Source organism: Onychostruthus taczanowskii, unplaced genomic scaffold (genome assembly GCF_017590055.1).
Source record: "Onychostruthus taczanowskii isolate IOZ18803 unplaced genomic scaffold, ASM1759005v1 scaffold35, whole genome shotgun sequence".
Taxonomy (NCBI): domain Eukaryota; kingdom Metazoa; phylum Chordata; class Aves; order Passeriformes; family Passeridae; genus Onychostruthus; species Onychostruthus taczanowskii.
In genome coordinates this window covers 2812542-2825063 of record NW_024500905.1, presented here as the reverse complement: position 1 = coordinate 2825063, position 12522 = coordinate 2812542, and the positions used below count along the sequence as shown (strand labels likewise).

General features: G+C 36.0%; 1 protein-coding gene across 1 annotated transcript in view; it reads left to right on the top strand.

Annotated features, from left to right (window-relative positions):
• The window catches only part of CNOT2 (CCR4-NOT transcription complex subunit 2), an 85657-nt gene that overhangs the window by 56100 nt on the left and 17035 nt on the right, over positions 1-12522 (top strand). Inside the window, exons 3-5 of the mRNA XM_041411295.1 lie at positions 5847-5913; positions 9252-9399; positions 10004-10186. Coding sequence (XP_041267229.1) covers positions 5847-5913; positions 9252-9399; positions 10004-10186 — 398 coding nt within the window. The remainder of the gene's footprint in view (positions 1-5846; positions 5914-9251; positions 9400-10003; positions 10187-12522) is intronic.

Sequence of the window (12522 nt, the reverse complement as noted above, 5' to 3'; positions counted from 1 at the left end):
ACATGACTTAGGCTTCGCTCTTTGAAGTGTGAGTTACAAAGCAACAGAGTTACTTTTCACTTTCCAGAAGAGTGATTAAACATTCCTTGCATGTGTTACTGAGTACACAATAAGGTTTTTTTTTTTTAAAATCCAAACAACTAACAAAAGGAACCCCCCGGAAAAAAAAAAACAAAACAAAACAAAAAACCCAAAAGAAACAAAAAAAAACCCCTTAATTAAAAGAAACAAACTTTAAATGTATCAAAATTGCAATGCAATTGATGGTGGCAAAAGTGACAAAATAGTTGGAAGGATTGGCAGGGAATGAGGTTATTAACAATTGAAGGAACTTTGTATTTTCATGCAGTTCTCTTTCAGAGCCTATCATCATTCTGCCTATAGTGTGCATTTTCATAAGAAAGTTATACAGTATGCTGAAAGAACAAAAAGTTTCAAATAAAAAATGCACTCTTTACTGTGTCACCTATGAATTTGCATATGAATGGATTTATAAAATAAGACAATACATCATAAACTAATTTTGCTTAGAGACAAAAGTGTGTTTTTATACTGTTTCACACATGTGCAAATATGTGTCTGAAAAATATATATCTGAGTGTAAGTTCACATCCCTTTACAATTTGGAATTATGTCACAAGGAAATTAATTTTACTGTTGATGACTGTAGTATAATTTTCATTATGATTCTGTTTGTATTTAGGCTTTTTATAGAATAATTTCATGACTGTGATGGGTCTTCTGTACTTCTCTGTTCTTCATCTTAGCTTCATCTAGAAGCTTTATTTTACTGCATCTCTACTTCACACTGTATAATAATTTTTATATGTCAGCTCTAGCTTTTGAAGTGATGCCTTTAACTAGATTAATTCCATGCATAAAATCATGTGCCTTTTCTAGAAGGGGAAGGTTATGGTTTCTTACCCAATAACTCAGTTCATTGAACATGCTGTTTTGAAATATTGATGGTTTATGGGCTCAGTGGTGGGCGTTTTGGTTTTGGGTTTTTTTGTATGCAGCTGGTTATTTAATTGGTATAAAATATTTGCTTTGTTTTCCTAGTTCTTAGTTGCTTTGGCATTTTTTATAGCGTCTTTCAGTAAGCTTTCAGTAGTCATTTGGCTCATTGATAAACTGTACTATCAGACAATGTCTCTACACAGGGAGAATTTATTTTTACTTGGGTAGCCATGTTAACCTCACAGTGATAATGTCATTGTCATTCAAAAGCAACATCTTGTCTCTAACATCATGAGATGTTGCTGCCATCAGAAGTGTAGTCCTACCTCCTTGTGCTCTCCAAGTGCCGCCAGAGGCAGAAGATCACAACCAACCAGAAATTATGAAATCCGAAAGACTGAATAAAATTTCATTTCTTTTACAGTACTTAGAGTTAATATTTCACAAATTATTTACATCAGTAATAATTTTCACTGGCAGATATTACTGTCTATTTATATATGTATACAAGGTTTTCATTGGTTTATGAGACTGAGATTTGGAAATACTTTCTTGTGACGTGGTACTGTTGTGAGTGCTGTATTAAAAGGTGGTATAAAGAGGAAGGCTGATAACACTACTAAAAAACTGCCAGTCTAGTATTTTTATCTGTTATTTGTTGACTTGTTTTACTACTGGTTTTTACGTCAGTATAACACTTTCCTCTTTTGAGGCTGTGGGTCAGATGCTGTTATTAAATAGTGCAGCACAGATGGCAGATACCAGAAATAAAATAGTGTAAATACAAAATTATGCTGATGTTTGCATCTGTGAGAACCCCATCATTTGTCAGGCCAGATACTTCTCACAAACTTGCTTATTCTAACACATTTTGCTTCTAGGAGTTGACTTTGTAGTGCTAAATCAATGTATTTTAGCTACAGCTTGCTTCAAGTTTAAGAAAGTAGCTTTGGGCTATAACTACATAATGTTGCAGCTTTCACAGAATTGCTTTACTGAGTTTTTCTTGGTGCCACCCTGCTGATGTGTGCTGCGGTGGCAGTGGTGGTGGCAGGCAGCTGTCCCCACGCTGAGCTGGGGCTTTGCTTGGAGGCAGCAGGATGCTGCAGTGCATGGGGAGGCAGGAACCTGTCCGGCCAGTGATGCTGCTGGACCTCCCTCCCACCACCCCTCTGCTCTCAGGGAGGCTGCAGAGTTTTCTTCACAGTTCTGGCAAATTTAAGCATTTCTTGGTGCTGGGGTTTTTTTTAGATTTGTTGACATTCTCAAGTGAACTTACTGCAGTAAACTGATAAAGAGTAATGAAAGCAGTAACAGTAAAATCTCTCAGCACTGGGGATAGGGAATTGTCTGATAGCCCCTTGCAGCTTATTGATTCTTGGTGTGGACCAATCCAGTAAAATTTGGCCTACTTGGATCATCAGTTGGTTGAGTTTAGATGCATAATCTTCCATGATCAAAATTGCACTGTCACTGTTTGAGACTAGTGAGTAAAATGATGTCCATGTCTTCAGTGTTATGAACCCAGTCTTTCAGCCTGCCTGTAATGAGTGTTGGTCTTTCCTGTATCCTGGCAAAATAAAGTGCAACCTGCATGTTACACAAGGTCTTTTTTGCTCAGTAGTCCCCCTGTCCCGTGGGAGACACAAGTCATAGGCCTCCTCTGTCTTGTAATAACAACATAGGGAAAGCTAATAGGAAAAAAAAAATCTGCCTAGTTCAGTGATACAACTTTGGAATAGAAGCAGAAATCCCATGCTGGGTTTTGTGGCTGTTAACCACTAACAAATTGGTTTAGGTTGTTACAACTATAATTCTGAGTGGTTTTTCCCTAAGATTCTAACATAATTGGGTAAAGCTTAATAGGTCTTAGCAACTGGAAGAGGCTTTAGTCACCTTAAGGCTTAGTCTGCTTTGGTTTTTATTAAGTTTATGACTTTTGGCTCTTGTAGACAAAAAGAAATTCAAGTGACTTCCAGTCACAGTTGCAAGTGTGCTCTTGGAGAGTTGTTATATATTCTGTGTTGTGTAGCAAGTAGCCCAGTCAGATGAAATAATGATTGCAAAATGCCAGAAGAAATGTTTTTAGTGCTACTAATACCATTCATCTTGAATCTTCATTATCTTTGCTGGACCAAGCTTGAGTAGACTATAATAGTGACTCAGAGGCTTTGAATGCAAGTCGAGGCTCTGGTAATAGTGGTTAAGGTTTTGCTGAATTTAATTTTTGTTGTTGATCTAAATTGTATGGAAATAATAAAAAAATCAAGACAACTTTAAGCTGTTCCTTACTTAGATATGACAGAAAAAGATGTTTAATAAAGTAGAGATTAAATAAGTGAGATATCCATACAGCATATTCCAGGTCCGTAAGATTTGAGAAATGCTGCATTTGATCTGCCTGGAACAGATCCACAGGATTTTTTATTGATTTTTTTTCTTGAGGCTTGTTATCTTTGATGTTCTCAGTATGATATGACATTAAATTATCAGACTTACTGAATTCAACACTTGGCCTTTATTATAATTTCCTATAAATTTCTCTACAAGTCATTTTGCAATTAACTTTTCATGTAAAAGTAAGTGGCACAATGGATGTGACCTACTTTGCAATGTTTCAAAAGAAAATCATCTTTCTAATAAGCAGTGTGCAATAAATATTATTTGCTACTGCTTTTAATTGAATTTAAAAAATCAAGTAGTACTCATTGTACAAGAGATGGGATTCTTTTTTCTCTCCTTAATAGATTACTATCTATTGCCTTTTAGGGGTTTTCTATTTATTGGGGTTTTTTTATTCCCAATTAACATTATAAATAAAAGACTTTATGCTGAGGTCTGTACCATCTTCTGCTTATTACATCACGTGCCACCACAGCAATTTTTTAATTTCCTGAGCAGCTGTGCTTATGGGATATTCCTTTTTGGCTTAACTGTTTTGCTTATCTGTCCCAAACCTGGTAGTATTTTTTGACTGATGTTTCTAGTGCAGTGTCTGGTGTGTTGGCTTTTATTTTTGAGCTTGTGTGCCTTTATCATTGTCTCAAAAGGTGTCTTATGACTTTCTGCCTCTCATTTTTTCCCACAGATTTACAATTTTTCACACCTTGCAACATGTTCTAGGATTTTCCAACTTGTCAAACTTGAATGTTGTTTTTTTTAACCTCACCATTTTGCTTCATCTTTCCTTTCTCAAAAACTACTGTGTCAGCTTGTTTTATCAGTGTTTAATGAACATCAGTTTATTAGCTTGGGGTGGGGGAAGTGTGCTTTTGAAATCTTGTCTCCTGAGTGTCTCTATTTCAGCATGCTTTGGTTCATGTTGCAGAGCAATATTAGTGTGAGTGAATTTTATTCCTTCTGAATGTAAATGGGTTGGAAGAGATGCTGCAGCACTGCACCAGACAGGTGCCACTCACTAATGGCCACCTAGGCCATGGCATCAAGTGTTTTAGTTTAGGAAAGCATACAGCAGCTGGTAAGCTCCCAGAACCAATTTTTTTTTTTGTACAAATGTACTTCCCTCTGTCTGCATCACTTGCTGATGCAGATACGGCCTGTGAACCTCGTTGTATGAATGCTGAGCTGCAGCCACTTACTTAGGGTGTTACTTAAAGTGGGTTTTTGTTCACAGTTAGTTCTTCACTAAGAAAGAAGATCTTGTCTTCTTTCTCATTTCTACCATCTGGATTTGGCCCCAGTATAGACAACTAGCAGATTCAGTTTATAAGGTTTGTTTGAATTTTATATCTGCCTCGATGATATCAACAAAACAATTTGCGGTTTATCACAGTAACGTTATTTTGATTTGAATTCTTTACTCTCAAGCTGAAAACCCTTGAAATTGCCTTATGTGTAAGAATCTAGACATTTCTTTCCTTGAAACTATCCTAAAATTCAGTCCCAAGTCCAGACTAATTCACTAAGCAAGCAGCTATTTGCCCATGTGTTACTAAGTAGAAGTAGCATGTTCTGTTGTGGATGGAGGGATTAGGTCAACTAAAAGGTCTTCTTGCTCCATGGAGACAGTCAGCTATACCTAGTGCTGGTGAACAGCTAATCAGCAAAAACAGGGGTGGATGTTCCAGTATTTAACTTCCCTTAAGATTACAAAGGGGTTTTTTTTGTTTGCCCAGTGTTTAAGTTATATGTTATGTTACTCAAAGTTATTAATACTTCACATTTCTTTGGAAGCATGGAGAACAGTTTATTCTTTCCTCTTAGAACAGTGGCTGGAAATCTGGTGTCAAGTGCCTACATTAGTTGCCTTCTTTCTTGGTAATACGTGATTTCTCTTTAAGTGGGCATGGTAGAGCAGGAAATACTGCTTCTGACATTTGTAGGTGCTGTTCATATCTGTGTACAAGCATGAAGCCAGTTCTTAGGGCAGTATATTATAATTTTAACATTAGAATCTTACCTGAAGTTCATATCTGTTTGTGTATACCTGCTGCTACTTAGCCAATCGTATTGTAAATGATAACAAGAAACTCTCATTTGCTGAACAGGAAAGGATTTGGTTGTATGAGGAGTATTTTGCAGAGGAAAAAGACCTCTGATTTAAGTAAATTATTATTTCTTTTTTCTGTAATGATGGGTCTTCTAGCTGCATGGGTAGAAAACCTGAAAACTTTTAGATCTTCTGTGCTCTTTGTTGCAAGTGAAATCTGTGTTTCTACAGGTAAACTCATAATTTTTTATTTATGTGTAATATACTGCTACAGGTGTTACTGTGCAGATATTTGGGGAGCTTCTAAAATTTTTCATGACTTTGAACGAGTTTTCAGTTGTTTTGGTTTTCTTGGCATAACATGGTGTTGTCAACTTCCAGAGCAAGATAGCACACTATCTGTCTTTAATAAACTCTTATTCTTCTTATATTTTAGATGCTGGCATCACCGTCAACATCAGGTCAGCTGTCTCAGTTTGGGGCAAGTTTATATGGGCAACAAAGTAAGAATTCTTTTTATTAATAATATGTTCATTTTATGCTAAATATATTACAGTTTGACACTGTAGAACATGCAGGTGGCTGTTTTTTTGTGTAAGAATGACAGTATGTCTCCTTCATACAATTATTTTAAGATACATTTTTGCTTTGCCTTTGCTTTGCTTACATTTTTGCAGTTTAGTATGCAAAATGTCATATTGTCACTTTATAACTGCTAAATATCCAAATACAATCATACTATAAAAATTTTCTGTGATTTAACAGACTCTCTGAAGAAAAACATAAAGAAAGCTGAGCTAAAATGAGCCTAGTTCAGAAAACTATGTAAGGAATAGAAGGAAATTATACCTTAACTATAACTGATGTTTCCATGCTTTACAGGAGCACAGTAATTCTTGTGTACATGCTTGGCAACTTGCATTTGGCAAAGAGCTATGCCATGAAGATTATTGCTTTCTGCATCACTGTTTTTTTCTTTCTGATACCTTGACAATGTCATGTCTGCCACTCCTGTGGACACCGTTGCAATAGAAGAGCTATAGAGCGACAGTGACGGTGTAATGCCACCTCAAGGACCACCTAACTTAGGGCCAGCATTGAGAACTGAACCTGCTGGTAACTGAGAGGTGCACTCAGGCAGTGACTCAGAATATCTGAGTTAGATACAGTTCCACAAGTAAAACGGGTTGTGAATGTTATCTCGCCTGTGTCTGTACACTTTTAAATGTTTTCTGCTGTCTTGCTAAGTGCATCTGACTCAGATTCCAAGAAAAAGTGTCTTCAGAGTACTTTTAGAGAGTCTGGACTTTTTTATCTAGACAAACTAATAGCTTTATTTGCTAGATGCATGGCCTTCCCAACTTCTTTTGGCTTTCTTCAAATGGTTTAAAAAATTCAGTGGCATCTTGGGGTGGGGGTTTTTTGTTTGTTTGTTTTTTGGTGGCGTTGCTTTTTGGAAGGTTTTTTTTCCTATCTCAGTCGTTGTTGAAGAGGGACCCTGTAATATAAACTGCCATTTTATTATGCTACTGAGATTTATATGAGCAGCTTCTAGCTAGTCTGAGAGTCATGTTTGGCTCTTGTCTTTAGGTGTTGATTCTGGCACTGTTGAACCTATCAGACTTTACTGTATACAGATACTGAAATAGTTTATGCATTCTGTTTATCACAGTTATTTGTTGTTTATGTTTTAAGGTCATCTTTTTTATCAGTTTGGTTTTTCATTCAGTTGACTGCTGTGCCTAGGATGTAATCTCTGTAACATGGAGACATACATGTCTACAACCTTGAAAGTAAATATTATCAGGTGTCAGTTTCTACCAGATCTTGAGAAAAAGGAGCAAGAAGCTTTTTTGTTGAAGTCATAGTTATTGTTAAAATACTCTGATAGTGCCTATGCACTTTTAATGATTGGCAGCTGTCAGTCATTAAGCAAGATGTCATATTACAGCATCAATGTAACCTAAACTTGACCAATAGGAAGGAAATTGGCCATTTCTTCGGTCTGCCTCCAACATAACCCATATAGATCTTGTCTCAGAAAACTGGCAAAAGAAAGTGTAAGAAAAAAGGGTTTGTTTTTTTTTCTTCTTACAGTGAGTATTTCAACTGCCCCTCCTTGCCAGTAATATGGTTCTACTTCACTGTAACAGCCCTCATCAGTAAAAAATCTAGTTTAAAGAAAGCCAGTAAGAAGAAATAACCATCAGTCTAAAAGTAGCTTTGCTAAAACAAATGCTTGCACAAAATTAGGTTGAATATCCTAATTGAGTTTTTTGGTGTGCTGTATCTAGTTTGGAAGTGTATGTATTTTTTTCTTTACTGTTCTATTTTTAAAATCCCATGTAATTGTTAATCAACATGAAATATTATTTATAATGCATATTTATGCTCATTGAAATTATTCTGATGCAGGAAATTGCCAAAATATTTACAGTGAACACTTTGATGTAATCAACATTTAATGAAATGTTAGGATGCTTGTTATAGCAAGTCACACTACCTCTTAATCTGAATGTATAGAGATGAATCTGAGTGTTACACACTTGAGTTTTATTGCAAACTCCCTGGATTTGCAAATTGTAGGGTAGGGCACAGACTGAAGTTCTTACAGTGTAAAAGCTGAATGAGTGGGAGATTTCTTCAGACCTTGTCCATGATAATAATTTGAGCATATGCTGTGTCTGTTCTTTTCATTCTTGGCATTTAACCACGTTACGCATTGGCATATTCAGCTCTTCTGCTGGGGTGTTCTACCATGGGAGAGTGCTGATCCATCAGAATTTTCTTTTTTTTGGTCTGCAAGATGAGGTTTTGAGTTCTGTCAGTCTGCCTCAGCAGCCTTATGCCAAAGCAATAGGAGCTGTCACAGCCATCATTTTTTATATGCTAAGTTTGTTATTATTGCCATGTTGCACTGAATGACTTTTTCTTGTCTTTAAGAAGTTTCAGAATTATGCTCAAACACAGAAAAGTGATGTGAGAATGATGAAAAACTTTATTAAGTTTTTGGACATTTTGAAACAGGGCAGTAACTGGTTATTTTCTGCTGTTCTCAGTTGAAGTAATTTAAGTTTTTACCTCACTGAAGTGCTTGCTTTATTCTGTCACACACAATTGTTTGTGTAGAAAATACTTTTGATCACATTGTTAAAACCATTCTGTATGTTTTCAAATGGTAAAAGAAGGCTGTTAAAATTCTGCTTGCTTTCTTTTCTGCTAAGGTCCAACTTGATTACAGACACTGAAGTACTGTTGGCATAAAGAAGCATAAACTTGAACTGTAAAGAGAGAATTGGCCTCAAATGTTGCTATTGTTGTCCTAAAAACAGTGTTGTTATTATTAATTGAAGATTCATCACTTTCATTTTTTTATCAGAGATTTGCTTAATTTTTAGCAAGACAAATCAGTGTTCTAAATACTGGTCAAATACATACTTATTTATTCAAAAGTAATTAGCATATTTCTTGAGTGCAGTTACTGATTTTCCTAAAATGCTGCCTTCTTTTGAGATAAATTGTAGATTTTCATGTCCATGTTGAAAAACTCAAAAGTCAATCCTTCATCTGCAGTATATGTCTCAAAGGAAACAAAATTTTGTAAGTGACTTCAGAGAAATTCCTCAAAGAACCTTTCCAAAGTTAAACAGATATGGGCCTGTATTTGATAGTTGAGTTTCTTCTATCCAAACAAGGACTTAGTTTTTACATTGCACTTTCCTTCGGTCTTTACACTTTTTTTGTACGTTGTCAGCATAAATTGTTTCCATCTATACCTGATGGAGAAGACTTTGTTCCTGATTGCTCTGTATCTCCACCCCTCTGAATTTTTTTTCAATAGGTGCACTAGGCCTTCCAATGAGGGGAATGAGCAACAATACCCCTCAGTTAAATCGCAGCTTATCACAAGGCACTCAGTTACCGAGCCACGTAACGCCAACAACAGGGGTACCAACAATGTCACTTCACACGCCTCCATCTCCGAGCAGGTATTTATCAATAGCCGATATTTCTGCCATTGTGTCATTCTGCAGAGCTCTTGTTAAATGTTCTGCATGTTTTGCCTCATACTTTACAGTCTGATAAATTAAAAAAGAATAAAAATAGTTTCTATGGACCACTTCCTATGTTAGGGAAATAATACCATAAAAAAGTAAGGGTGTACTGTAAGACAGTATTTTATTTTTGTATGTAAAGGACAAATTTCTGGCAAATTCTACTTCAGAATGTAAGAGGTAGTTATTTGATTGTACAGTTAAAATTTTGCTATGGTGTCATACACTGCATGAGAATGTAAAGATAGTAGGTCTGAAGTGCTCATTAGAAAAGAGCTGTAACACCTTTTCATAGGTATAATACTTAAGTATTTGTCTAAACCTGATGAAGGACTTGATTAGTATGTAATGGGTCATTTGGTATTTCTGAAGAAATCCAGAACTGCATTAATTATAGAGAGTAATCCAAACACAGTGTTTGGTCACTAAGCACAAATTAAGTTGCAGCAGCTTGGAGTCCATCCTGCATTAGTAATCTAAATGAGTAGCCAAATACTGCTGTACAGATTCATCTCTGTGGATGGTTTTTCTTTTTCAGGGGGATATTGCCTATGAATCCTAGGAATATGATGAACCACTCCCAGGTTGGTCAGGGCATTGGAATTCCCAGCAGGACAAACAGCATGAGCAGTTCAGGGTTAGGCAGCCCTAACAGAAGCTCTCCAAGCATAATATGTATGCCAAAGCAGCAACCCTCTCGACAACCTTTTACTGTGAACAGGTAAGGCTCTTTAACTGGACCATCCCTGTACAGCCACAGACATGCTGCTCTGGAAATATGATTTTTACTCATTAGAATAAATCTTGAAACCTGTGTCGTGTACTCATGTCTGGACAATAAACTTTGAAGCTCCTTCTCATATTCTTATAAGGTCTTTGAGGCCCCTTTAAGCTAAGTTCTGTTTCTTACTGTTGAATTTCTGCTGCATCTGCTTTAAAGTATGTGATGTTTCTCATGCATTCCCAAGGTTATTTTTGAAACATATCTTGTATCTTCAGAAATGCATCTGTTTTAAAATTGTTCATCTAGGACTTTGGAAAGAAGTAATGCAAAATTTAAAAATATTACAGTTATTCTGGAAGGGAAGTAAACTGATTGAGACACAATAAGGATCTGGTGTTTAACTTCTTTAAATTCTGGTATGATACAGAAAACAGTGGCTTGCCATTTATTTAAGGATATAGTGCTCATTTGGATGCCAAAAGTTTCTCAGTAGTTTCTTCTCTTTTTCTAACTCTAGGCAGGATACTAACATCATAAATCATTAGGCTTTAACTGTGTTACAGTGCTCTGTTTATGCTTCATTCATGTTGATAAGCTTGCAGTAAGCACTGTCTTAATTCTCATTATTTAATGTGTGTAGTCACAGCTTAGCATGGCTGCGTGCTTTTGAAGTTCGGCTCCATTACCTCATGATCTCTGTGCTCCCAGTTAAGTCCTTTTTCTCCCTTCAGGCCCTTCCTTAGAGGAGTGACTATTAGACAGGGCATAAACAAGCTCATGGTGGTCAGGTGCCATGTCTAACCCAATCTAGTATTTTACAAAATAGATAAAGGAAAGTGAAGATGAACATCACAGTTATCTGATATTTGATCAGATTGTTTAGTTTTGTAGTTTCACATTGATATAGGCATACAGGTACTGTTCTCGAGCACAGCAAATAGTGATCCCTTAATAGCAGTTTGTGGTCCTGGAGCGTGAAAAGGCTTTGTAGCTTGCCTCTGATTATGCAAAATTTGCCTTTTCTGTCCTGTCTATTGGCAAGTAGAGCTGATAATTTTAAAAGATTATATATTTTGAAGTATTTTTGAAATTTGAGATCACAAACAGATGGGATAGTAATACACTTAAAAACTGTGTGTGCAGAGGACAGTAATATTGGATATTGATACATGTATACAAAGTACTGTTCAAATATTATTCAGCTGTAGGGTAGATAATGAAATCCCTGTGTGTAGGAACTTTTGAATTAAAATGCTCATCTTTTATTGTTTGCATTGCTCACTTTCAATAAGCTACAAGTTTTACAAATTGAGAAGGAATTATCTCTGAACAATGAGTGGCTCTTACTCCACAGTTTATTAACCTATGGAAGTATAGTATACATATCCAATAGCTAATTAAGGTGTTTAACAAAATTTTGAAATTACTCTTGGGGAAAAGAAATTATGGCATTTGCTTGTCAGGTCCATGAATTATGTGACTTTCAAGAAGCATTTTCTGAATAGTTGTTTAGTTGGAGCAATGAAAGTTTTTAGGCTAGGTTTTTGAACATGAAGCATTTGAAGGTGTTTCAAATTAGAGTTAAATGCTTCACATTCATAAATGTAAAAAGTTTGCATAGGTAAAATTTCCTCTAGGAAAACTTTTCATATTTTTATTTATGGAAACTTCCAAAATATCAGCTTCTATCCTGTTACAGGAAGAAGTGGATGTTGTGATTTCCCACAGGGCAGATATTCAGCATTTCACTCAGCTGGGGGCCTACTTTTGGGCTTCTCGACAGGAAGAAGTGGATTATTTGTGAAGCTGTCTGTACAACAACAGTAGTCCTATATGATACTTAGATGTTTTCAGACTTTTTGCTTGACTATATGAAACTTTATCTCATGTCCTTGTATGACAGAGACCATGCCTCTGCTCACAGTAACGCCATGTGTACATAGTCATGACTGCACACCATAACTGTTCAGCTTATAAATGGGTTATGACAAACTTGGTCTTTTTCATGATCCAGCTTCCCACCTGCCCGTGAATGGATTGCAACCTGGCTTTTAACTACTGCATTTAATGCTGCTTCATTTTTGTATATGAAATTATTGAGTAATGATCATGTTAGTCATAACTTGTTTGTTGACAGATGTCTTAATACACAATGGCTATTAAAAAACTAAGCTGTTTTGAAGTCATTCCAGTTGACTTGATTGAGTAGTGCCTGATGCTGCTGCTCAGTGTTTTCAGAAAATAATTGAAAACCAAGTTTGGCTACTATGGGTTGCTTAGGCTTGAAATAATATCATTTTTTCTCCCCTTAATATCTTACTAGAAATACAAAG